We start from the raw sequence: 27,719 nt of genomic DNA, 5'->3' as shown, positions 1-27,719 counted from the left end.
GTGGAAAAATTGGAAAGAGTCCAGTGGAGGGCAACAAAAATGATTAGGGGGCTGGAACACATGACTTATGAGGAGAGGCTGAGGGAACTGGGATTGTTTAGTCTGCAGAAGAGAACAATGAGGGGGGATTTGATAGCTGCTTTCAACTACCTGAAAGGGGGTTCCAAAGAGGATGGATCTAGACTGTTCTCAGTGGTACTCGATGACAGAACAAGGAGTAATGGTCTCAAGTTGCAGTGGGGGAGGTTTAGGTTGGATATTAGGAAAAACTTTTTCACTCAGAGAGTGGTGGAACACTGGAATGGGTTACCTAGGGAGGTGGTGGAATCTCCTTCCTTAGAGGTTTTTAAGGTCAGGCTTGACAAAGCCCTGGCTGGGATGATTTAGTTGGGAACTGGTCCTGCTTTGACCTCCTGAGGTCCCCTCCAACTCTGATATTCTATGAAGTAGACCTAGTAGCTGTTTATCCCTCTCATTTCCAGTATCCTCTACGAGATAATTAAGTCTGTAGGAGCTGGGGGAGAATAAAAATTGAGTCCCTGGGAGGAACATGATATTTCTTATCTGCCGGTTTTCAAGTTGGTGAGATAGGGTGGCAGGAGTTTGCCACACAGTCTTTGCTGCACTTAGGGATGCTTCCCAGCTAGCGCAACGCAGGTGAATGTTGCCAACTACAGAATGTTCAGGAGCTTGTGTTGTGAGTCTTTAGCTTCTGCAGGAGGTATCTGAAGACTGTCAACCAACCTCTCCAGAAGATCCTGGAACTGACAAAAATTGTTGGCCACCAATGATGATGGAGGCATGACTGCCTTGTCTGGAAATGAGGATGAAATAGGAGTTTGAGGGGTGGCCTCTGTGACACTGCACCCCATATACTTCTTAGTGATATTATGATACAATTATGACTTAGTTATGATGTATTTTATGCAAGATAAGTCATGTGAGATGTCACTGAAAATGTTATGATTTGCCGAATATGGTTATCCTGCTTGAACCATTCCTTAGGGTGGGAATTTGCTATTCATAATATACTAAATAGACTGGATAAGTTTAGTTGGCATTTTTTGTTTATAGGTATTCTGCTTTGATCGGTTTGCTATCACTTATAAACTTATAAACACTTAAAGTCCATCTTTTGTAGGTAATAAACTTGTTTTTGCTTTATCTAAACTAGTGTGTGGGAATCATAACTCAGGGCAAAGGGCTGTTGCATATTTCTCTCCAGATTGAGGGAGGGGGTGAATTTTATAAACTTATGCTGTACAGTTGTCTGTGCAGTGCAGGACGGTATAATTTTGGGTTTATACTCCAGAGCAGGTGTATGCCTGAGGAGCTGGAAGTAGCTTTCCCATCCAGGTGCTGGTCAGAGAGCTGCTTGTAACTGAAGCTGAGTGTGTTCCTATCTGTAGTTATGCTGGTGAAAGTGCAGGCTGGAGGATTTTGTAGCTTGTCACAGCAGTACAGTGTGAGGGGGGCCCAGGCTGGTGTGTCAGGGGGCTCAGTGGTACCCCAGTTCCAGGTGGCACTCAGGGGGAACCCATCACAGTCTCCTTTTCCTCTCTACTCCCCTGTTCTTCAAAGGTCTTCTCATGAAAGGGTTTGATGGGGAGACTGTATAACCCTAGCCTTTTGGTGTAATGGAGGTGGAATTTGGCAAACTGCTACCGATATGCTGCCCAAGGATCCTAGTATGATCACTAGGGGGAGGGGGAGGCCATACGGAAGAGAGGGTGGCACCCACAAGTGATTCTACTGTTCCTGTTGTGGACAAGGATCCTGTCAAAGTATAGCTTTCTATCTGGATATGCACTGATAATATGAGACTGACTGAATATCTCCTTCATCCTCCTCAATATCGTCCAAAGCAGGGGGGCCCTGTACAAAAAGGCAGATAATCTTGCAATACTGGGAAGCAATGGTAATCTGGAGACTGGGGTCTTGGTACCAAGAGTTGTTGGTACCTATTTAACAGTGGGGACTCCAGTTCATCTAAATCTGATAGGTCCCTGGAGTAGTGGTATTCCTGCGGTATGGAGTGGATCAGTACTAATGCAGGAATTGAGGTGGATGGTACTGTTGATCTGGAGCAGGTAGGTTCTCAGGCTTCAGGTGTCTGGTGCTTCAATTTTGTCAGAGGAAGAAGGCATTGATAGTAAGTCTGATGTATACGGTGCCATTTTACAGAAGTGTATGTCCTGGGCATCCTGTCTTTCATGGTACATGGGCCTACTGGAGCCATATTTCTCTGAAACACTCCAGGATCTTCTGGCTCTGCTGGTACTGGAGGAAGAGTTCATTGTTTCCATGGTACCAAATTGAGAGGTCAAGGCCTCCAATACTGTAAATTTATTGGGAGATTAGGGCCTTTTGGGAGCTGGATCCTTGTGACGGGAGACCAAGTTTCTCCTCTTTGGAGCTTTCCCTGAATCCTCTAAAGTCTTCAGCCTGTTAAGGGAGATCTTGGCTGAGCTCAAAGGGTGTTATGTCTGTCCAGAGACAGAAATTCATGGAGGGGCATGCCACCAATGGCTCCTGAGAATAAAGCTTATATAAGGACAAAAGGATAAATCAGAATCAAACAAAACAGAAAAACGCTTAAAGTGTACATGAAGTGGAAAAAGATGGAGTTTGTTGGGATTGAAAATTACACACAAACCATCTGCACGATTGTTTTTTTAAGAAGTGTTAGTATAATTTTGTTTGCTGTTTAATACATGATTAGACTATTAAGAACTATCCCCATCTTCAACTGGAACTGCACATAAAATATGCTCCAAGAACAGTGAAATCATGCTCTGCTGTTTTGAAAGGACAAGTCTGGTTATCTCAAATGATTTCTGAGCACTCCTGCATGCCAATGCTACCAAACATAAGCCTGAAATTCTGCACACTGTCAGTTTTCATTTAGCTTTAGGTAAGAGCGTTTATGGTACGCATTTGCTTGTTTTTTTTTAAATAATTGTAAGTCTTTTGTTCAAGTGTAAGCTCGTTGGGGGCAGACTATCTATCTCCTACTGTGTGTTTATACAGCACCTAGGCCAACAGGATCCCGACCATGATTGAAGCCTCTGGATGCTACCACAAATACAAATAAATATGTAATACAAATGACTATAACAGAGAATTTTTTATTCAGTGGGAAATATATACTTACTTTTTTACCATGTCAAACATGCTGCTCTCTACATTACCTAGCCACTGCTCAACAGGGCCTCTAATACGAATAATTCTGTAATGTAGAATTTGAAAAGGGTCAGCACTTATTGAAAACAACTGAACATTTTAATTTCATATTCTTACAACTTTATTTGAATTGTAGGCATTAGGAGTTCTACTGCACCTCTTATTTCTCATTTCTACGCACTTGAACTTAATCCAGAGTGCGAGAAAACATTTTCTCTCCTTTGGATTCACTGTCTTTCTCCAGGGGCTACAGATTCTGCAGCTCATTCATGTGCGTAACTTCCAAAGAAATCAATGGAAATTTTGTCTCCATGGAGATTGTAGGCTTATATAATGCATGAAGGATCACATCCAGAAAAGAATGGTTACTTACCTTAAAGTAACTCTAGTTCTTTGCAACTTGTAGTTCATATCTATTCCACTCTTGGTGCACATGCACCCCACCTCAAACACACAAGATTGGATTATTTTGGCCAGTGGTATCCAGTGGGACCATGTCTGCACCCCACAAGTTGGTTAAAGCAACATTTATTGAATGAAAAAGTGTTACAAACCATGAATTTATGGCATGTGTTGACTTTGACACTTTTTTCAAAACAGTGGCTTCAGACAAGCCCATTTGGAGAGGTCAGTTTTTATTTCCACTGGCAGATGGGTGCACAGACCATTCCCCCCGCAAGAAAGCTCAGGCCATTGGTGTTTGCAAGAGAACCTCATATACCAAACTGCAGTTCAAGGATCCAGGATGAGGATCTACCATGTACTGGAGAGTAAAAGTCAGCTGACAGCCACAGGCTGCCCAGGAATAGGATCTCAACTTCAGGTGGCAAGTCAGTGACTCACATCCAAGGATCTTCAGATGGATAGGGTAAGCTAGGGTGTGCTAACAAATTTTATATAGCAAAACCTAAAGGGCAGAAGGGCAAATCTCCAGTAAATTCAGCCTTGGGTCACACTACCAAGAAACATGGGACTCAAACACAAGGATGAGTCTGAGGAAAGTGACAGTCAAGCGATGGCTGGATCTGAACCTCTCTGCTGGGTCATGTACATTCTACAGAAGACCATGGACCTGACAATACAGTATTGGAAACACAATGGGAGTGGCTGTAAGGGTGGCTCATGGAATCATGGCAGGAGTAGCACCAGCAACATACATGCCAAAGGGACAGGATATACAGCTCCAGTTTGGGTTAGCAGAATAGCTGACTCTCTGGCTTCTCTCATGCCTGAAAAGCTATGGACTATGTCTGGAGCAAGTAATCTCACATTAGAGGTCATGTGCCCTCCAGAACCTTTAAATCCCAACCCCCTTCCCCATCAAGAATTATGTATTATCTCTAGGCCTCATGTTCAATTGGTTTGGTTGGAGATGCTTGCAAGACGAATTTGCGGGGGGGGGGGGGTCATAAGCCAGCACACATCAACAAGGCACAAAAATGTGAATCAGAGGCAGCCGGGATAATTTTGTGACTTGGAGTGGGAGCACATAGGGATAGCTGATGCAATGGTCCTGAGCTCTTAGGGAGGACAGAAAGCATTTGTCAGATATTGGGACCGTCATTTGGTTTGGTGACTTTAGGGATTGGGTCACTCAGGAGAAAGATACCAGGCATGCTGCATGTCCAGTGACCAGAGTCCAGTGCAAGTAAAGGCTAAAGGGGCAAGCTCCCAAAGGTCAATGAGGTTCGGGATTTCACAGCTGAACGATACACGTTGCACTAGCGGGGGGAGTGAAGGAGGGGAAGTCTTTACTGATTGAGGTTCCCCCAACCCAGCCTTATGGCCTCTGTCACTCCACCCCTTGTTACATGGTGGGGAGATGGTTCACAACTGAACTGAGTCTGTGAGGGTAGCCCAGGGAAGGTCTACTCTGACTTGTATGGCTTGTGGTAGAAGCCTTGTAACCTGCACTGGAAACAATTAAAATGTTTGGTATGTGAGAGCTACAGCGGGCAATGTAGTGTCCCTCTCCAAGGTTTAATTAATAATGTTGCAGTAAACCATTTAAAACCCATCTCACATGTCTGTGGATCATTAGCCTGGTTGTCCTGGTCAAAGTGTTCTGAAGGCTGGGAAGGTGCGGAGCTGCTGGTGTGATTTGACTCAGAAAATGCCAGCTCCATAGCTGAATGGCCTCTTGCTTCCCCTGATCTGTTGATATAATGCATAGCTGTGGTATACTATGTCAGAACTTGGATCGTGCATCCCTAGAGTAGAGGTAGGAATGCCTGGCATGCCAAGTGAATGGCTCCAAGCGCTAGAATAATTATGTGGAGACAAGCCTCCAGAGGGGAACATGGGACCTGGATTTAAAGGTGATCTAGGTGAACTCTAAATCCCTGAATGGAGGGGTCTGGCACCAGAGACTTGAAAGGCAGAGGTGCAGAGAAGGGTACCCCACTGCACACTTTTCACCACCAGTTTAACTAGGAGAGAACTTCTGGGACCATTATGCCCATTGGCTATCTTCCTTATATATACACTGATTTCAAACACTCTTGTATACAGTGTAGGTGAAGTCTGGACAACTGCATCACATAGGGCATGAGGCCATATGTCCCAAGAGTCTAAGCTGGTTACTATTTGGGATCTGGATCAGCATGTTAGGTGAGGTATGGGCTGATCTGGACCCTTTGTCTCCTTAGATAACTTGTCATAACATCAACCTCATGAAGAAACTTGCACAAATACGAACAGATATCATCTTCCTTTCCAAATGCAAACGGATGGACATCATACCAAATGGACTAAAGGTAAAAAATCCACTGCTATCTACATACTACACAGACCACAGTGAGAGATTATGCCACACTCTATCAAAGAAACTGAGGAACCACCTGATCAGCATCCTATACAGCAAACAGGAAAACATCAAAAAAGAGCTCTCCAACCTGGAGACTCTGATTAATAATCAAACTTCCATACAAACGGACTTCACTAAAATAAGACAGGAGATGTACATTACTCACTTCACCTCTCTACAAAGGAAAAAGGACTGTAAGCTGTCTAAACTCCTACTTGCCTCATGGGGCCACAACCGTGGTAGCCCCAACCCACCCAGCAATATCGTCAATCTATCCAACTACACACTCAGCCCAGAAGAAAAGTCTGTCCTATCTTGGGGACTCTCTTTCTGCCCTGCCACTCCCACCAACATGATACAGTTCTGCAGCGATCTGGAAGCCTACTTTCTCCGTCTCCGACTCAAAGAATATTTTCAGGACAACACTGAACAGAACACTGATACACAGGTACCCTCCCACCAACAGCACAAGAAGAAGAACTCCACATGGACTCCTGAGGGTCGAAATGACAGTCTGGACCTCTATATTGAATGCTTCCGCCGATGTGCACTGGCAGAAATTGTGGAAAAACCACATCGTTTGCCTCATAACCTAAGTCGTGCAGAAAGCAATGCCATCAACACCCTCAGAAACCACCCAGACATTATCATCAAAGAGGCTGATAAAGGAGGTGCTGTTGTCGTCATGAACAGGTCTGACTACCAAAAGGAGGCTGCCAGACAACTCTCCAACACCAAATTCTACAGGCCACTTCCCTCAGATCCCACTGAGGAATACACTAAGAAACTGCAGCATCTACTCAGGACACTCCCTACACTAACACCGGAACAAATCAACATACCCTTAGAGCCTCGACCAGGGTTATTCTATCTACTACCCAAGATCCACAAACCTGGAAATCCTGGATGCCCCATCATCTCGGGCATTGGCACTCTCACTGAAGGACTGTCTGGATATGTGGACTCTCTACTCAGACTCTATGCCACCAGCACTCCCAGCTATCTCCATGACACCACTGATTTCCTGAGGAAACTACAATGCATTGGTGACCTTCCAGAAAACACCATCCTAGCCACCATGGATGTAGAGGCTCTCTACACGAACATCTCACACACAGATGGAATACAAGCTGTCAGGAACAGTATCCCTGATGATGCCACAGCACAACTGGCTGCTGAGCTCTGTGCCTTTATTCTCACACACAACTACTTCAAATTTGATGACAATATATATTTCCAGATCAGTGGCACCACTATGGGCACCTGCATGGCCCCACAATATGCCAATATTTTTATGGCTGACCTGGAACAACTATTCCTCAGCTCTTGTCCACTCACGCCCCTTCTCCACCTACGCTACATTGATGACATCTTCATCATCTGGACTCATGGGAAGGAGTCTCTGGAAAAATTCCACCACGATTTCAACAGCTTCCACCCCACCATCAACCTCAGCCTGGACCAATCGACACGGGAGGTCCACTTCCTAGACACCACGGTGCAAATAAGTGATGGTCACATTACCACCACCCTATATCGAAAACCTACTGACCACTATGCCTACCTTCATGCCTCCAGCTCCCATCCAGGGCACATCACACGATCCATTGTCTACAGCAAAGCACTGAGGTACAACCGCATCTGCTCTAACCCCTCAGACAGAGACCAACACCTACAAAATCTCCACCAAGCATTCTCAAAACTATAATACCCGCATGAGGAAATAAGGAGACAGATCAACAGAGCCAGACGTGTACCCAGAAGCCTCCTACTGCAAGACAAACCCAAGAAAGAAACCAACAGGACTCCACTGGCCATCACATACAGTCCCCAGCTAAAACCTCTCCAACGCATCATCAGGGATCTACAACCCATCCTGGACAATGATCCCACACTTTCACAGGCCTTGGGTGGCAGGCCAGTCCTCGCCCACAGGCAACCTGCCAACCTGAAACATATTCTCACCAGTAACTGCACACCGCACCATAGGAACTCTAGCTCAGGAACCAATCCATGCAACAAACTTTGATGCCAACTCTGCCCACATATCTACACCAGCGACACCATCACAGCACCTAACCAGATCAGCCATACCATCACTGGTTCATTCATCTGCACGTCCACCAATGTAATATACGCCATCATATGCCAGAAATGCCCCTCTGTTATGTACATCGGCCAAACTAGACAGTCGCTACGGAAAAGGATAAACGGACACAAATCAGGTATTAGGAATGGCAATATACAAAAACCTGTAGAACACACTTCAACCTCCCTGGCCACACTATAGCAGACCTTAAGGTGGCCATCCTGCAGCAAAAAAACTTCAGACCAGACTTCAAAGAGAAACTGCTGAGCTTCAGTTCATCTGCAAATTTGACACCATCAGCTCAGGATTAAACAAAGACTGTGAATGGCTTGCCAATTACAAAACCAGTTTCTCCTCCCTTGGTTTTCACACCTCAACTGCTAGAACAGGGCCTCATCCTCCCTGATTGAACTACCTCATTATCTCCAGCTTGCCTGCATATATATACCTGCCCCTGGAAACTTCCACTACATGCATCTGATGAAGTGGGTATTCACCCACGAAAGCTCATGCTCCAAAACGTCTGTTAGTCTATAAGGTGCCACAGGATTCTTTGCTGCTTTTACAGATCCAGACTAACACGGCTACCCCTCTGATACTTGTCATGACAGCGAACCCCTTAGTGAACACCCTCAGTGCCATGGAAAGATGAAAGGGCAAGACCCTGTACTGTAGTGAGATACTCCTACTAAGAATCTGAGGTATTCCCTGTGGGACAGATGAATGGATATGTGAAAGTAGAAGTCTTGCAGGTTGAGAACCACAAATAAGCATGAGGATCTAACGAGGAAATTAAGGAGGCCAGAATCATCATCCTGAAGTTGAAATGAGAGATTAATTTCTTGTAATTCAAAGTCCAGAATGGAACACCAACCTCTCTCCTTTCTTCTTTGGGATAAGAAAATAATTTGAATAAAACCCAATGCCCCTGAACTGTAAGGGCACTTATTCCACAGCTCCCAGCTGTAGAAAGAGTCTATTTCTTGAGATGGGGAGGGTGGGGGGAAGCATTAGGAAGGAAGTGGAATTGGATAGAATACTCCTTATTTAAAATTTTCAGGGTCCACTGGTACACCATGATCCAAGTTCAGGTTTCATGAAATTGGTGATGGATAAAACAGAGTAAAAGGAAGAGGATTCTTGGGAGTATTAATCAGATTCTCAATACTGGTGTCAAACCTGCTGGCTGGGGGAAAATGCAGAATGTGCAGTAGTAGAGGAAGAGCCAGAGGGTTGTCAGTGGAACCTCTTCTTCTCTCTTGATGGCTCCAAGGTCCTTTGAGACTAATAATAATAGTAAGAAGAGGAACACTGCAAGAAGGAGGTCTGTGGTCTTACTTGTTTTCTCCTTGGGACTGGAACACAGAAGCAATGAGAACACAGAGTTGTCCTACAGCCCTTTAAGAAATGGAGATCCTCACTCATATTTTAATTAAAAAGTTAAAGGGAAGGTGGTTCTTTGATGCTTGGACTTCCCTGATTGGAGCCAGGAAGGTCTTCCCATCATGGCCACTGATGTAACCATAGCATGCATCACTGGGTCGGACACACTGCGTGTAGCTTGTAAGGAAGCATAGGTTATCATCTCTTCTTCAGACATGCTGGGTTTATAGTTCCTGTTATTGTTTTTGTAGCAGTTTGTCCCAATTCAAATAATTTTTATTTGGACAGAAGAACTTGACATTTAGCCTAAACATATCTGGAGGCTGGCAGATGAATACAGTCTGTGGGTGAATAGATCCAATATCTTTGGGTCTCTCTCCCTAAGTATACATTTGGGAGGCCCCTACTGCTTCAACCTATCTTGGATGGCAGCTACCACAAGCAACTGTGGTACTGGGTTGGAATAAAAGTACTCAGATCCCATGGGAGGCACTTGGTACCTCTTGTCAGCTCACCTGGATGTGATCAGAATGGAATCTGGAGGGTACCACAGATCTTTCACAGGTTACAACAGTTCCTCATTTAGGGGACTGCTGAGCCTGCCAGGCATGGAAAGGTGCAAAGCGTATAGGAGTTTGTGAAGTTTGTCCTGAACCACTTGCAGAGATATAGCCAGAGTGTCTACCATGAACTTGATTAGACTCTGGTGGAACACCTTTAAATTGTTGAATGAAGATGAATGAATAAATCCAGGGATTTACTGTCTTGTCAGTAGAGGATGAGATTGCATTGGTGACACTAGAGACAAGTTGGTGCTTCCCCTTGCAAATTTTATTACTCACTACTTTTTTCTCCTGCCTTTCCAGGATCTGAGCCTGCACTACCTGACCTGGTTGTGCTGCTTTATAATGACTATTTGAGAAGCGAGATCTAACTCTAGAGGAGGTCAATGATATAAGTTTGTATGAATATGGCTGCACCTCCCAAGACATCAGCCACAGCCAAGACTGATACCAAAATGGGTACTAAGGTGGAAGACACACAGAGAGCTCACTTACAGATCCCTCCCCAGACTCTCTTCCTAATTTACACTGAACTAATCAATGAGAGGGAAAGAGGGTGTGCAAGAAAGGAATCCCTGATACCTCAAATGGAATGAAGAAAAAGTACACTTCTTCCAAGTGAAGGGCTGTCCCATTAGGAGTACTCTGGCTCTGCTGTGCCCTGCCTAAATGGGTAGGAAGTGAGGTCAGTGTCAGATATAAATCCTTCACCTGCCATACCTTGTAAGCTGGTGGCTTACCTATCACCAACCTCAGGCTCTCAGGGAAAGAAACTCTGATACCACTGCCACAGATAAACCACTTGGTACCACCACTCAAGGTTCTGATGCGCTGGGCACTGGGGAACAGTTTCAAGGTTGCCTGTATAGAAGTACAAGATACTGAACATTGGGTAATGAGACGTCAAGTGCTAAAGGATCGGTACTGAAAGATACATGGTACTCTGGTTTAATGGGTACATCTGGTGCTCTCTGGACTCTTCTCAGGCCATTAGATGCCCTTCAGCCACTGAGCTGTGAATTCCAAGTCTTGTGCCTTGACTCAATACACACTGGAGAGGGTGATCTCAGCTCAGTTCTGGACTGGTGCTCATTCCCACCCATAAGAGGTCAAAGCCATAATAGAAGAGAACTGGGTCTCTTGGTCAATGTACCCTGGGAACAGAGGGTAGAATCTCAGCTCACAGGCCACTTGTAGAGCAAGAATGATTGTAGGACTGAGGTCTAGCTGCATCTTTCCTTTGGTGTCAGAAGAGGATTGCATAGCACACTCAAGGAAGGACAATTTCAGGAGAGCGTCTGTAGCTTTTTTAAACCACTTGGAGAAGAAGCAATGTATGGTACATTGTTCAAAAATATGTCCCTCTCCAACAGATACTGCTGGCCAATCCAATCTTGCATGCATGGGGTATATGTGCACCAAGAGTGAAACCCATGTGAACAATCACTTGGAAAAAAAATCTTTAGGTTTTATGTACATTTCTGAATCCAATGAAACACATTCATTTTCCAATGAAAGATAAGTTGCCAATTATTGACATTTATATGGCAGATCTTCCTCTTTCACTCATAGTCTATTTCCCCATAGCAGTAGTCACTCCCTAAATATCTTGGGCCAAGGATCTGGGCTTTCTTCATTACATGTGCATCTATCTAAGCTATAATTTATTTATTTTGTGACAAATCAGTAGATTGTAGCTTAATAATAATAATAATAATAATAATAATAACAACAACAACAACATCTGTTGTTTTTAATGTTCCAATATAGCTCTAACATATTGTTTGAAAATCCTTAACAACTATAATCCAATTTTCAGGCTGTGTAATGCAATTTTACTGCTCCCTTCCATACTGTGCACCTTTTTATACTGTCAATCAGTACACTGTGTTCTTTTTTTTAAGACCCTGCTCTGTCATTAACATTTTCAATATTTTGTCCAATTTGGTTATCTGGCTTCATTATTAATTTTTTCTTTAGGATTCAAAAATGGAGGTAACAATGTACGCATTTCATAAATTATTAATATCATATTTATACTTTATAGCTCCATAAACAACATGCTAAACATGTTAAATACAAGAGAAACTGTTCTAGAGAATAATACAAGTGGAAGAGAGAATTAGTGTGTCTCTCTATTTTGGGTAAGTACAATTAGAGAAATAACTAAGAAAGCCTTCAAAACTGAAAATATAATATTTAGCACTTACAAGGACTAAAGGGATTATTATCCCTATTTTATAGACACCTAATAGAAAAAAATGATCTGTTGTAAGTAATGCTAGAGATTCAGATAAAATATTATATAGATTCTTTTAAAAACTTCTCACAGTCAAAGATACTTTACATTTATGGAAAAAAATATTTTACCGCTGATTTCAGACCTTCTTTAGCTGACTGTTGAACTAATTTTTAAAGTAGCAAAGGGTGACATCTGTTTACCACACTACAATACAAAATAATGGTAACTAAAACTAGGAATACATAATTTTTCTTGAATGCGTCATTATTTAGGGCCCAACACTATAAATACTCACATACATATGTAAATTTACTTGCATGTACAATCCTACTGAAGTCAATGGGACTACTCACCAAAATAAAGTTACACATATATGAATGTTTGCAGAGTTGGGGCCTTAGTTTGTAGATTATTTAGCTTTAAAATTTTGAGTAAGCAATCATGCCTTTCACAACAGTTGTGTCTTAACTATACATTCATGAAAGAATGAGGAATTTATTACCCCATAACTTCCTTTCTGCTAGCAATATCTCCCACAATTCTGAGATTGTGCGAGCTATTTCCCCTCCTCTTTGCATTTCCACAGGCAGTTCAGTATTGTAGCACAGCTCATACTGGTACATCCTCTTCACTTGCTTGCTGCCAGTAGATCATTCTAAATCTATGTAGAAACTTCCAGAATATGATTAGTAACAAAAAATTCAATATCAACCAGTAAACTATGTATGTAGACTAGCTGGTCCACAAACAGTACATAAGAATGGCCATACTGGGTCAGACAAATGGTCCACCTAGCCCAGAATCGGGTCTTCCAACAGTGGCTGGTGCTAGATGCTTCAGAAAGAGCGAATTTATCAAGTGATCTATTCCCTGTCATCCAGACCATCTTGGCTAATAACCATTGATGGACCTATCCCACATATATATAAAAATTAAAATTGAGGTAGCACTAGAACTTTTTTAGGGTTAACTTCAACCACTCTGAACTCCACAAGCTTGATGCTCTGGCTCCTTTCTATAGAGTTCTATGTGCCATGCATTATTGTGTGTCTGTGATGTGCTCTGCACCCGATTAGGCTGGTATCTGTTGTGAGTACCTATGAGTCTGTACGGCATACGGAAAGACCCTTACAGAAATTTTCTAGGATTGTCCACTACCTGAGGGAGTCCAGAACCTGGTTTGGGACCAGCACTTGATACTGCGTGCATTTCGGTACGTGATTTCAAACCTTGAAAAGAAACTTCTAGAGAACCTGATATGGGATTTTCCTCAGAAGGTGGCTCCTATACTCAAAACCAGAGACACTGAGATATGGATGGCCTTGTGTTCCTTACAAACACAGGTATAAGCTTTTGGATTTTCTCAAACCTGTCCAATAAAGGCCAGACTACAGTCACAGAAGTGTCTATATCCACTTCTAGGTGATCTATCTTTGTGAAAGGAATCGGATATTTCCTTTCCTGTTTATCACAAAACAGCATGCTTGAAGTGTCCAACTTGTGGTTCTGTGTACTCGTTCTTTGGTTGGAGCACTGATAGAAATGTCCTCCAGGAAAGGATACAGATGAAAGCCTGGGACCAAAGTTGGGCTATGACCTCCACCTGCATCTTGATAGAGACTTTGGGTGCTGACAAAAACAATGATGGCAGTGGTTTGTACTGGTAGTCAGCTGTGCCATACACAAATTTTAACACACAGCAGTGACATGTACATGCACTTATGCATCTGCTAGGTCCATTGAGACAAGGAAATCCCCTTTTTACAGGGATTCTACCACTGAGGCTAACTTTGCATCCACAATTTCATTTTCTTCATTTGTAGAGCAGTTTGAGGTCCAGGATAACTAACTCACACTATACATTTCTGGATAATACAGAATATGGAATATAGCCACAAGAATCTTACGAGGGTAGCAATTCTATTGCTCTTCTGTGCAGAAGGCTACATATTTCATTCAGTACTAGCTTGCATTTGATAAGAGTGCTTGAGATAGGCGACTGGATGAATAAGTGATGCAGTGGGGCCCTTAGTTCAAGGGAGTAAGCAAAACTTACTACTGCTTTCATCTACTCATCAGTGATGGATGGACACTATCCATTAGAGAAGCTGGACACTCTGCCTCCTAGATTCAGATGTGGTCAGAGGCACAGATTCATAGGTGAGTCCTTAGAGGTGTTGCTACCACCTCGGTTTTGCCACTTGATCCACGGCTAAAAAGTTTTCCCCTGACATACCTGCTATCTTTCCTTTGGTATTTTTATGAAAAGGATGGATGAAAGGAACATTTCTGCACTTGTCATAGCTTCTTGAGGCACTGCATGGGAAAGGGAGGGATTGCTGCAGTTTGCATGCACTGTATACCACTGTCTTATTAAATTTATCTCCAAATAGTGGAGATCTTGTGAATCTGGATGAGCACAACACTTGTTTCGTGTGCACCTCTGCCATCCAAAGATATAGTCAAATGTGGTGCCCAGCTGCTGAGCTGATAACATGATCCTGGCTGAGAATCATATTGCATTTAATGATACACATGTGCCACGAAGTCTTTGCTAGAATACTTTCTTTAAGTTAGACCTGAAGTCAGGTTGGTCCTTATTATCCAGGGTTGGTCATTCAGCCAGAATACTGTGGTTCTTGCAAAACAGGTAGTGGCCAGGGAACTCTGAAGGCAGCCAAGAAAGTCACAAAATACCTTCTTTGACTTCCATCTTGCTATCAAGAAATCCCTTTCTGATAGGATTATGCTATCTTTAGCTAAAGATGTCACCTACAGGATCAAATGTGTTGGCAATTTTTTGGCTCTTGTATCTTATGGTATCTAAGTGCACGCCTGCTAATGCACTTACTCTTGTCAGGGTATTCTACTGATCCCTGATCACATCCTCATAGGAAGAGTGCAGCAGGATTGGCATCTTGGTCACTGATTTGGCTGATGGGTATTTGCCCTTGACCTTCTTATTAGGTATTTGTTCTAGGTGGATCTGAATAGCAGATGCAGACTTTCTGTGACTAGTATTAAATCTGTCAGGGTGGAAAGTCCTTTGATGTATTTTTCCATGTCCTGATCAGAAACTTGAACTGGAGAGCTCACCTTCCTCAGAAAAGAAGAAAGACACTGAATCAGATATACGTTTTTTGTATTTTTTCCTTTCTCTTCCCGTTTTCTGGCTCTTTTTGCCTGTTTTTCAGAAGTTGCTGCCCAGCTGTGGCCAGCCCAGTGTTTCTTGTGGCTCTCTTCATCATGAGTCTTGAGTCCCCTAGATATGTTTCTCTCTGTGTCCTCACCCTTAGGGTCACAGTTCCTCTGCTTGTAGGATGGGGTCGCAGATTTTTGTTTGGAAGAAGGGGAGCTGCGTTGGAGCCTTCCTTCTTTCCCCAGTGAGATGAAACTCATTTCAGTATTTGGGGGGAAATGGTGTGTGGCCCAGATTAGTCACAGAGCTTACCCTCTGAGCTGGTCAAATGGTCTCCTCCTTGTCCTTAGGCCCTCTACCCAAGAAGTTCAGGAGATTCTGATTGGGCTGGAGTCACGAGTCCTCTAGGGAAGGAGTGTCCCAACATGCCAACCCAATGCTGAGCTCCATACCCTGGCAGCATGAGAATCAGCTGGCTGTAAACAGGCAGGGCATAATTTGCCTTGAGATGAGCCTGTAAACACTTCTTCATATATGGGCCACTGCTTTGATTTAGTCCAGTGTTTTCAGGAAAACTCAGCCATGGTGCAGTAGTCCCAGTAGGGAGACACTGCAGTGGCAGATCTGGGTGGCTATAAATCACCATAGTGCTAAATACCCAATCTAAGAGGAAGGAGGAAGAAAAAGTAAAGGTTGCTCACTAATGACTAAAGATATATAATAAAGTAAAACTGGCAAAGGAGATGTTTGGGAGCACTGTAAACTGTCACTAATTGCAGAAATTCTGGCAGCAAGCCAAAAAACAGGGCATAGCCAGCACACTCTGTGATAGGACACTGAACCACCTCTAGAAAGCAGAGAGGAGGAGGAAATGGTTTCTAACCTTAACTGGTGTTCTTACAGATGTGCTGCACATGTCCATTTCATTGTAAGTATTGTGCTCCAGTGCACAGCTGGAGGATAGTTTTTCCCTTACTGGTACCCATTGGGGTGGCATGACAGCCCTCTGCTGCTGCGCACAGGGATAAAGGGCCAAGTTTCCTCTGACCCTCCTCAGTTCCTTTCTACCGGAAATACTTCAATAGAGAGGGGAAGGAGGACAGATTATGGAATGGACATGTGCAACTCATCTCTAAGAACAACAGTTACAGAAAGATTAGTAACCATTTCTTCTTCTACACATGATAGCACATGTCCATTCCATTGTAGGTGATTCACAAGCAGTCTCAACTGGAGGGGGGTTGGGAGTTTCTTTGAACAGGGATTGGAGAACCACTCATCCAAATTCAGCATAGTGTCAACATAGCTGAGAGATAATGTAATGAGAGGTAAATGTGTGACAATCACCAAGCTGCCACTTTGCAAATGTCCAGTATGGGCATATTAGCCAGAAAAGCTGAGAGGTTGCTTGGGACCTAGTCATATGACCCTACGCTCTATGTGGTGGCTTGATGTTAGCCTAATCGTAACAAAGGCAAATACAATTGGATATCCATGATGAAATCCTTTGTGTGGAAACAGGACTGCCCTTGATTCTGTCCGCAAATGCAATGAACAATTGAGATTTAGTCCTTTCAGATAAAATGCTACAGTTCTTCTAATATCCTGAACATCTCCAGCACCTCATTACTCTGGCTTTGGGAAGAAGGTCAGTAAGAAAATTTCTTGGTTAGTATGAAAAGTGGAAGCCTCTTTTATAAGAAAACCTGGGCGAGGATGAAGATAGATTTTGTCCACGCAGAAACTCGTATATGGAGGATCTGATACTAGCGCCCTCAATTTCCACGTTCTCTGCACAGCACCACCTTCATCAAAAGGTACAACAGAAAGTAAGTTGCTAGAGGCTCAGAGAAGGTACCTGTCAGCTTTGTTAAGACTAGATTCAGGCTCCATGGTGGAATAGTGTTCTGTACCTGATGAAATAGTCTGTCCAAACCCCTTAAAAATATTACGGTCATTGGGTTGGAAAAGAGAGCATGGTTATCCACAGCTAGGTGAAATGCTGATACAGCCGCTTAATGTACTCTGATCGAGCTAATCATCAATCTCTGACGTTTCAGGGACAGAAGAGAGACAGCACATGCTGAATAGAAGCAAGAATGGGGAAAACCTCTTTCAGTCTGGACCAGAGGGAAATCCTCTTCCAGTTAGCCAGGTAAGTAGTTCTAGTTGTTTTTTTTTTTTCTATTTAGCAGCATGTCCTGAACTTCTCTAAAACAGAACTCCTCCACTGATGTTAACCACAAAGCCTTCAGGCTTCTCAGGCAAAGAGCCTGTAGACTGGAGTGGAGAAGGCAACAATGACTCTGGAAAAAATTCAAGTCTGTATGTAGTGAAACTGACAGTGGCAGACTGATTGATAGGTCTAACTCAGTGGTGGGCGACCTGCAGCCTGTGGGCCGCACATGACCCATCAGGATAATCTGCTGGCAGGCCACCAGACAGTTTGTTTATATTTGCATGGCCGCCCGCAGCTCCCAGTGGCCATGGTTCACCATTCCTGGCCAATGGGTGCTGTGGGAAGTGGCACGGGCTGCAGGGACATGCTGGCTGCTGCTTCCTGCAGTTCCCTTTGGCCAGGAATGGCGAACTGATGGGCCATGTGCAGCCACGGGTTGCCTACCACTGGTCTAACTAGTTTGAAAACCAGTGCTGATGGGGCCATGCAGGACCAATCAGTATAAGACAGGCCTTATCCTGCTTGACCTTTCATAGAACTACGGACAGAAGAGGGTTAGAGGAAATTATACAGCAGACCCTCTGACCAAAGCAGTAGAAAAGCATCCATTAATGAACCTTGACTGTGGTCCACTTGGGAGCAAAACTGACATTTCCTGTGGTCTTTTCTTACAAATAGATACAGTCGGGATGTTCCTCAGTGCTGGAAGATAGACCTTGCTATGTCTAGGTGAAGGGATCACTTATGATGACTGAGAAATAACCTGCTAAGCATATTCTGAGCACTTGGGCTACTTTCAGAACCACAGAGTTGGCAATGCAGAAGTCCCAGAGCAGGACTGCTTCCCGATAAAGTAGTGAGGACTCTTCTCTCCATTTGTTTATATAAAACATGTCTGGCATATTGTTGGTCAGCACCAATACACCCCTTCCCCTGATGTGAACAAGCTAACTGGGTTGCTCATATATTGTTTACATAGAGACTGAGTTCTTGAGTAGATCAGAGACTTTGCATTTGTGGGGGTACCAGTTGATCCCAACCCAGGTTTGAGGCATACATGACTAAGGAAAGACATTGTTAGGGAGGGACAAAGGGAAGACCTTTGCAGATAGTGGTTTGGTATGTTCACCAATTAAAGGAGAATAACATCTAATTTGCTATGAATATATCTTGGTGAATATACCTCAGACAACCAGTCTTGAAAGAGCATGAAATGGAACCTGTCACATTGGACTACGTAAGTGTATGCTGCCATGTGTCTCAGTAGCCTAACATAGTTTCTCACCTGGTGATGGGATAATCCTTTAAGTCTAGAATGAGATTTTGCATTGCATAAAACGTTGCCCGCAGCAGTAAGGTCATGGCCATTGTCAAGTCCAGGACTGCGCCAGTAAATTCTATCTTCTGTACCAGAGATGGGGATGATTTGTTTGTGTTGATCACTAAGCCAAATGCATCGAAGATGGATTGGATTTTGCTTATGCTGGACAACACCTGCAACCTGGATTGACCTCTTACCAGCCAGGTAAGGGAAAATGGGGACCCCTGCTCTCTGGAGGAATGCTGCTACTATGACCATACACTTTGTAAATACATGTGGGGCAGCTGACAGACCAAAAGGGAGCACTGTGAACTGATAAGGGCATCAGCTGACAGTGAATCTCAGAAATTTTCTATGCTTTGATGAACTGCCACATGAAAGCAAATATCCTTTAAGTCAAGGGCACCATACCAGTCCCCTGGCTCCTGGGAAGAAATAATGGAAGCTAGAGTGATGATCCAGAATTTCTGTCTTTTTTAGGCACTTGTTTAACTCCTTTATATCTAAAATAGGCAGGAGATCCCCTTTTGCCTTCAGTATCAGTACAGATCTCTTCTATAGCTCCTACAAGGAAAAGCAATTGTATTTCTTGCAGTAACACTGCCTCATGACAGACGTCCCTGAAGGAGGACAGAAAGGGTAGGTGGGAGGGAGCAGAAATAAAATGGAGTGTATATCCCATTTCCACCACGCTTAGAACCCACCTATCTATTGTGATGTGGCTCCAATCACAATGGAGGTAGAACACACAGTTTGCAAAAACTTGGGAAGAAAAAGATGGCATTCTTAGAACTGGTACATTGCTCTCAACCCGTACATCAAAATAAGCTTGTGGAGGATGCTGCCTGCCTTGATGAACCAGACTGTTTGTTGAACCCCTGGAAGGCAGCCAGAAGACAAGCATTTCATTGTGATGGCAGAGGCCATGCCCCAAACTGCAACATTTGCTGCACCTAGACTCACATGCAGAGCATTCTGGCAACCATCTTACCCTCTTCAATTAATATCTGGAACTCTTGTTTCATATCATCTGGGAGCTTGTCTTTGAACTTTGAATCTATATCCCACAAGGTGAAATCATAGCACCCCAGTAAAGTTTGCTGGTTTGCAATAGGAAGCTATAACCCACACGTGGAATAAAGCTTCCTCCCAAATAAGTCCTGCTTCTTGGCCATCTTATTTTCAGGGGGTTGATGTCCCGTGACCATGTCTCTCTCTCTCATTGGCTGCTAACATTACAAGTGAGCTCAGAGGGACATGATTACAGAGGTGCTTGAACCTCTGAGAGGGGACATAGTACCTCCTCTCCAGTCTTTTTTTGCAGTCAATGGCAGGGAAGCTGGGGCCTGCCAAAGAACCTTGGTAGGCCTTAAAATAGCATCATTAATAGGAAGAGCTATTCTAGCTTGGGCTGCAGATACCAAGAAGTCCATCAACTTGTGGGATTTTTCCTGGACTCGACAGTAGATGTCCAAGACCACAGCCATCCTCAACAACTCTTGATGTGTCTTAAAATCATCAGGAGGCAGAGAAATAGGTTCTGCCACAATTACCTCAGAGAAAGAGGATGCCAGCCATCTTGGAAGCTTGTCCACATTCCACTCCTCTTGTGGATGTTAATGAAAGGGGTCCCGTGTCCACTTGGTCAGGCTCAGTGCCAAAACTAGGGTGTCTGCAGCATCAATGCTCCTGACAGCCACTAGATGGAGTCAGCTGAGGTAGATGTGAGGAAGCTCTTGATTAGGGGGAAAACCCCCATGAGTTCTAAAATGCGCCAGGGTCCTTTCAGTAAGTAAACATTGATACTGAGAATGAAACCAGGGTGGGCAGGTAGCATATTCTTGATGGTGAGACTAGCTAGGCTAGGACACATAGGATTCTACTTCAGAGTCTGATGAAGAAGAAGCCTCTTGTTGCTACCATGGTGAAGCTGTACTGAACAGTACCAGTGAGGAAGATTCAGACTCCGAAGAAAGGGGAGCCAGGGAGATCTGTGCCTTTCCCTTAGGCAGCATTGTCTTAATCAGAACCCTGATGGCTAATTCAGTTGGACCTGCCCAGTGTGATGGTGAAACCACTTACGCTGGTAGCTTGGGCACCAGTGCCAGGTAAGACTCCTGAACTGCTAGTGATGATGGCACTGAGATGTTCAAAAGCGCTCTCATAGCCTCAAATGCCTCAGAAGGAGACAGTACCAGAGCATGAGGTGATCCCAATGATTGTGCTTCGGAAGCTGGTCAGAACAGCCCTGTACTGGGCCCTAGTGTTAACAACCAACCCTGCTTAGAGGTTTGCCTGGGGAGTGTATGCTTTGAGCACCCTCTTGAGTCTTCAGTTGATTTTGACCTCTTCGCTTCCTTTAATGATCCTTGTACCAAATACAATTTACAGTGCCTCTTCTTTGTTACTAGCAACAACAATCTGCCTGTTGGTACCAGTAATGCAGAATATGCACTACTGACTAAAGCAGAGGTGCTCCATACCCAAACCAAGGTAGATGGTACTATGTCCTCCATCTGAACTGATTTCAGCAGCAGATTTTTCAGTCTGGTTGCCCTGTCTTTTTTGGAGCAGACTTTAATCTCTTACAAATACTACATTTGTTATTCATGTGAGCCTACCCTAAGCTCTTGAGGCAGCAGGGGTGAGGGCCACTGTTAGGCACTGCCTTACCTCAGGAGTGGCAGGGCTTGAAACCCATGGCACATGGCATATCTCCGGTACCAGAGTCAGTACCTAGACTGGGTGCTGGATCCACACAAACAACAATTTGTATTAAGTACACTAACTACACAGAATTAGAATGAGCACTATTTACATGATTTGACTAACAACTTGCAGATGCAAGGAAAGGGAGCTCCAAAAATTGTTACAAACTATAAGAAGGAACTGAGGGAGGTCAGATGGTTTGGTTCTTTATGCCTGTGCGCTTGCTGGTGTGCATGCTTCATCAACAGCTATCGCTAAGGGAAAAACTCTTTGACAACTGAGCACTGGAGCTCACAAACACCTAAGGTGGAATAGACGTGTGCAATCACTTGAAGAAGAACATCTCATATGTCTTAGAAGTGTGAGAAATGCTGGGCTGCAGAATGCATTTGTTCTAATGCAAAATGTTTACCAGCTGTTATGCAACAAATCTGACCAGCTTCTAGATTTGTAAGGCACTGTGCATGTTACAAACAAATGCTGAGACAGCGTATTCTCTCAAGTTAGTATTTATAGTAGTCTCCACATGCAAATTCAGCTCTGAAGTAGGTGTAGCTCCCACTGCAATCAGTGGAAACTATATATGCTGACTCCAGGGCTGAAATGGGTCCTTAAGGTTTTATAATACAGTGCGAGAAGAGCTCCACATCACAAGATTTAATGTCATTCAAAATATTCAAAACTGATCCAACATTAGATGGTATCTGCATGTTTATGATGAGGCATAAGGAAGCTTTGAAGCTGCTGGTTACAAGTTTCAGAGACCTCACACCAACACTATCTGTACACCAAAGAATCCATACAAAGTTACATTGAAAAGAGCTGTCGGAAAATCAGCAGAAATTTCTTAAATTTCCATTGTATTAATTATCATGCAATGTATGTATACCATACTTTGGCACTAAGAGAGTCTCTTCTTCAGCAGAACCAATCATCACCACCACCGGAGAGTTCTCGTCATGTCTGCGTATATATAACTTCCTGATATTCGCAAAACATTTCACAAGATGAGGCTATGGTACAGATATAAAAGAAAATAACAGAATAACATATGAACAGTCTGTCATTACATGTAACAAGAAGAATGTTCCTAGCATGCAGTATTGAAATGTTACCTGCACAGCCTCTGGATTTTTGCTTTCAGCTAAAATGTCAAGAAGTTCAGCACTACTGAGAAAGTAAAACCTTGGGAAAATCATTCGTTTAATTTCAAGATAGTCCTGTTCCAAAATAAATACATTAATTAAAAAATAATGTTAAAGATACATTGAAACAATAACTACGGTTAAGGCTCCTATATGTAGGGCTGTTAGAGCTAGGGTTAGGGTTCCTATGGGGAGGGAACTTGGAGTTAGGGTTAGGATTCCTATGGCTAGGGATCTTGGAGCTAGGATTATGGTTCCTATAGGTAGAGCTCTTGGAGCTAGGGTTAGGGTTCCTAAGGCTAGGGCTCTTGGATCTAGGATTAGGGTTGCTATGGATACGCCTCTTGGAGCCAGGGTTAGGGTTCCTATGGGTAGGGCTCTTGGAGCTAGGGTTAGGGTTCCTATGGGGAGGGAACTTGTAGCTAGGGTTAGAGTTCCTATGGCTAGGGCTCTTGGAGCTAGGGTTAGGGTTGCTATGGGTACGGTTGTCATAAACAGATAAGTAAGAGTTAATAGAACAGAAGTACTTCATATCTCTTTTGCCTGTAAAGGGTTAACAAGATCTGTGAGCCTGGCTGTCACCTGACCAGAGGACCAATCAGGGGACAGGATACTTTCAAATCTTGAGGGAGGGAAGTTTGTGTGTGTGCTGTTAGTTTTTGGTTGTTGTTCTCTCTGGGTTCTGAGAGTGACCAGATGTGCAACCAGGTTTCTCTCCAATCTCCCTGATACAGGTTCTTATAGATTCAAAATAGTAAGTATTAGGTAGATAAAGCGAGTTAGGCTTATGTTTGTTTTCTTTATTTGCAAATGTGTATTTGGCTGGAAAGAGTTCAAATTTGTATTTTGCTGAAAGGATTTTAATTTGTACTTGTATACTTGGGCTGGGAGGGTATTCCCAGTGTCTATAGCTGAAAAACCCTGTAACATATTCCATCTTAAATTTACAAAGATAACCTTTACGGTTTTTCTTTCTTTAATTAAAAGCTTATCTTGTTTAAGAACCTGATTATTTTTTTATTCTGGTGTGAGACCCCAGGGGACGGGGTCTGGATTCACCAGGGACTTGGTGGAGGGAGAGGAGGGAAGGGGGAGAGAAAGGTTAATTTCTCTCTGTGTTAGGGTTACTTTCTCTCTCAGGGAGAGTCTGGGAGGGAGAGAGAGAAGGAGGGGAGGAGGTGAAAATTCCTCTCTGTTTAAAGATTCAAGGAGTTTGAATCACAGTGATTTTCCAGGGTAACCCAGGGAGAGGAAGCCTGGGAGAGGCAACGGGGGGAAAGGGTTTACTTCCTTGTGTTAAGATCCAGAGGGTCTGGGTCTTGGGGGTCCCCGGGAAAGGTTTTGGGGGGACCAGAGTGTACCAGGCACTGGAATTCCTGGTTGCTGGCAGAGCTACATGTACTAAGCTGGTAATTGAGCTTAGAGGAATTCATGCTGGTACGCCATCTTTTGGACGCTAAGGTTCAGAGTGGGGAATTATACCATGACATGGTGTGCAGCACGTGGAATAGATAGATAAGATAGAATCCAAAAGCCAGTGAGGTTTTTATTTCTCTCCCTGCTAGCTATCTGCAGGCAGACTAAGAGGTTTGGGTTTAGGATCAAAAGCCAGTAGGATTTTTTCTCTCTCTTTCCCTGCTAGCTGTGTGTAAAGCAGGCTAGAGGAGATTGTTTTTAAAAGCAAAGGTCTGCAAGTTTTTCTTGGTCTCTCCCTTCTGGTACTCTGAAGGCAAAGGCATTAGGGTTTAACAAAGGAACTCCAGCTGTGAGTAACCATACACCAGCAAAACACATTTGCAAATGAATGGTTTTTTTTCTTCCTAACTCTGTCCGGAATAGCTAGGTAGAAGAAGTTAAAAAAAGACTCTGTTGCTAAGCAACCCTAAGGAGGCAACAGAAAAGCAGCATTTCAGGCAGTAAATACCAGAGGGCGCCCCAACACAAGAAAGCAGAAACCATGACTACCAAGGACACCCTGAAACAGAAACGAGCAAGACTGGAGGCAGAGGAACAAATCAAAGACGCAGACCACAAGCAAGACATGGAAAAGAAACAAAAAGAACTAGAAATAAAACAAGAAGAGAGAACTGAGAGAAAGAGAGTTGGAGCTGAGAGAAAGAGAAAAAGAGGCTGCCCACAGGAGAGAGCTGGAGATAAAAGAAAGAGAGAGGAAGAGAGGAAAAAAGAGAGAAAGCGTGAACTGGAATTAGCACAGGCTAGGCAGCATGCTCCAGCCAACCCTAACAACCCTTCTCCAGTTATTTTTCCACATCCTAAGAAATTTCCCACCTACAAGGCAGGTGATGACACTGAGGCCTTTCTAGAAAATTTTGAAAGGACCTGCCATGGGTACAACATCTCTGAAGACCAGTACATGATAGAGCTGAGGCCACTGCTCAGTGGACCCCTAGCAGAGGTGGCGGCTGAAATGCCTAAGGAGAACATGAACGATTATAAATTTCAAACCAAGGCCAGAATCAGAATGGGACTAACACCTGAGCATGCCCGTCGGAGGTTCAGAGCCCTAAGGTGGAAACCAGATGTGTCATTCACCCGACACGCCTACCACATTGGAAAGAATTATAATGCCTGGATATCAGGAGCCAATGTTAAATCTCTGGACGACATGCACCTCCTAATATAATTGGAGCAGTTCTTAGAGGGTGTTCCGGAGGAAACAGAAAGGTACATCCTAGATGGGAAGCCCCAAACTGTCACCGAGGCGGGGGAGATTGGAGCCAAATAGATGGAAGTGGCAGAAAAGAAAAAAGCTACAGTCAAAGCTACTGAGCGAATATCACAGGGGTCACACCGACAATAAACCCTATACCCGATAACAACCCAAGACCCTACCTGCAACCCAAGGAAAGCCCCAGACTCCCTATTCTCTCACCTCACCAATCTCCAGTAATCCACCTCGGCCCAGTGACCAGCCAGCTGGGCAATGCTTCAAGTGTAATAAACTGGGACATATAAAGGCCAACTGCCCCAAGAACCCCAACCGAGTGCAGTTCATTATATATCCATCACTCCAAAGATCCCCAGGCCCAGATGCCTCTCAAAATACCCTTGGAGCGAAGGGAAATTTTGAGAGTGGGCGGAAAGAAGGTTATCGCGTGGAGAGACACGGGGGCACAAGTGTCAGCTATCCATCAATCCTTGGTGGACCCCAAATTCATCAACCCAAAGGCCCAAGTGACAATTTACCCCTTCACGTCACAAGCGGTAAACTTACCTACAGCTAAACTGCCTGTCCAGTACAAAGGCTGGTCAGGAATGTGGACTTTTGCAGTCTATGACAATTATCACATCCCCATGCTACTGGGGGAAGACTTGGCCAACCAGGTAAAGTGGGACAAGAGGGTGGGAATGGTTACACGCAGCCAAGCCAGGCAAGCTTCCAGACCCATCCCTGTTCTTGAGCCATCCACAGGGGCCCTGTCTCTGTTACCAGAGACCCAGACAGAGGTAGTGGACCCGGATCCCCTGCCAACGACTGCAACAGCTACAGTACCTCCAGTTCCAGACCCAGACCTGGAAACGCAACCAGAACCAGAACAATTGCCAGCACTGACGCCAGTGCTTGCAAACGCATCTTCAACCTCAACACCAGAGGGCACCAGCGAGCTTGAACCGGCAGAAGCAGCAGACAACCCTACCCAAGAGGCTCTGCCAGAGCCTGAAATACCACCTGGTGCACCAGCGGAGAGCGGTTCACCAGCCACGAAAACAACCCCAGCACCTACATCGCTTCCCGAAGGACCAAGCCCAAGTCCACAGTCTAAGGAAGAACTGGTGTCTCCAGCCTCCAGAAAACAGTTCCAGACTGAGCAGGAAGCAGATGACAGCCTTCAAAAAGCTTGGGCGGTGGCACGGAGCACCCCACCGCCTCTCAGCTCTTCTAACCGATCCCGGTTTGTTATAGAACAAGGGCTTTTATATAAGCAGACTCTTCCTGGTGGACACCGTAAAGACTGGCATCCACAAAAACAGTTGGTGGTTCCAACTAGGTACCGGGGGAAGCTCTTAAGCTTAGCCCATGATCATCCCAGTGGCCATGCTGGGGTGAATAGAACCAAAGACAGGTTGGGGAAGTCCTTCCCCTGGGAGGGGATGGGCAAGGATGTTGCCAAGTATGTCCGGTCTTGTAAGGTATGCCAAAGAGTGGGAAAGCCCCAAGACCAGGTCAAGGCCCCTCTCCAACCACTCCCCATAATTGAGGTCCCATTTCAGCAAGTAGCTGTGGATATTCTAGGTCCTTTCTCAAAGAAGACTCCCAGAGGGAAGCAGTACATATTGACTTTCATGGACTTTGCTACCCGATGGCTGGAAGCAGTAGCTCTAGGAAACACTACGGCTAAAACTGTGTGCCAGGCTCTAATAGACATTTTTGCCAGGGTAGGTTGCCCTCCGATATCCTTACGGATTCAGGGACAAATTTCCTGGCAGGGACCCTGAAAGAACTGTGGGGAAACTCATGGGGTGAATCACTCGGTTGCCACCCCGTACCACCATCAAACCAATGGCCTGGTGGAAAGGTTTAATGGAACTTTGGGGGCCATGATACATAAATTTGTCAATGAACACTCCAATGACTGGGACCTAGTGTTGCAGCAGTTGCTCGTTGCTTACAGGGCTGTACCACATCCCAGTTTAGGGTTCTCACCATTTGAGCTTGTGTACGGCCACGAGGTTAAAGGGCCATTACAGTTGGTGAAGCAGGAATGGGAGGGGTTTACACCCTCTCCAAGAACTAACATTCTGGACTTTGTAAGCAACCTACAAAACACCCTCTGACACTCTTTAGCCCTTGCTAAAGAAAACCTAACGGATGCTCAAAAAGAGCAAAAGGCCTGGTATGATAGACATACCAGAAAGCGTTCCTTCAAGATAGGAGACCAGGTTATGGTCTTGAAGGCGCAACAGGCCCATAAGATGGAAGCATCATGGGAAGGGCCAT

The 27,719-nt window shown here is 44.3% G+C and overlaps 1 protein-coding gene across 1 annotated transcript in view; it reads right to left on the bottom strand.

Annotated features, from left to right (window-relative positions):
• Positions 1-27,719, bottom strand: part of DNAH14 (dynein axonemal heavy chain 14) — a 490,898-nt gene that overhangs the window by 297,995 nt on the left and 165,184 nt on the right. Inside the window, exons 25-27 of the mRNA XM_050948398.1 lie at positions 22,730-22,834; positions 22,509-22,627; positions 3,155-3,229 (exon numbers count right to left, since the gene is read on the bottom strand). Coding sequence (XP_050804355.1) covers positions 3,155-3,229; positions 22,509-22,627; positions 22,730-22,834 — 299 coding nt within the window. The remainder of the gene's footprint in view (positions 1-3,154; positions 3,230-22,508; positions 22,628-22,729; positions 22,835-27,719) is intronic.

This window comes from Gopherus flavomarginatus, chromosome 4, assembly GCF_025201925.1.
Source record: "Gopherus flavomarginatus isolate rGopFla2 chromosome 4, rGopFla2.mat.asm, whole genome shotgun sequence".
Taxonomy (NCBI): domain Eukaryota; kingdom Metazoa; phylum Chordata; order Testudines; family Testudinidae; genus Gopherus; species Gopherus flavomarginatus.
Note: the sequence above shows the minus strand (reverse complement) of the source record. Positions and strands in the feature narration are given on the sequence as shown.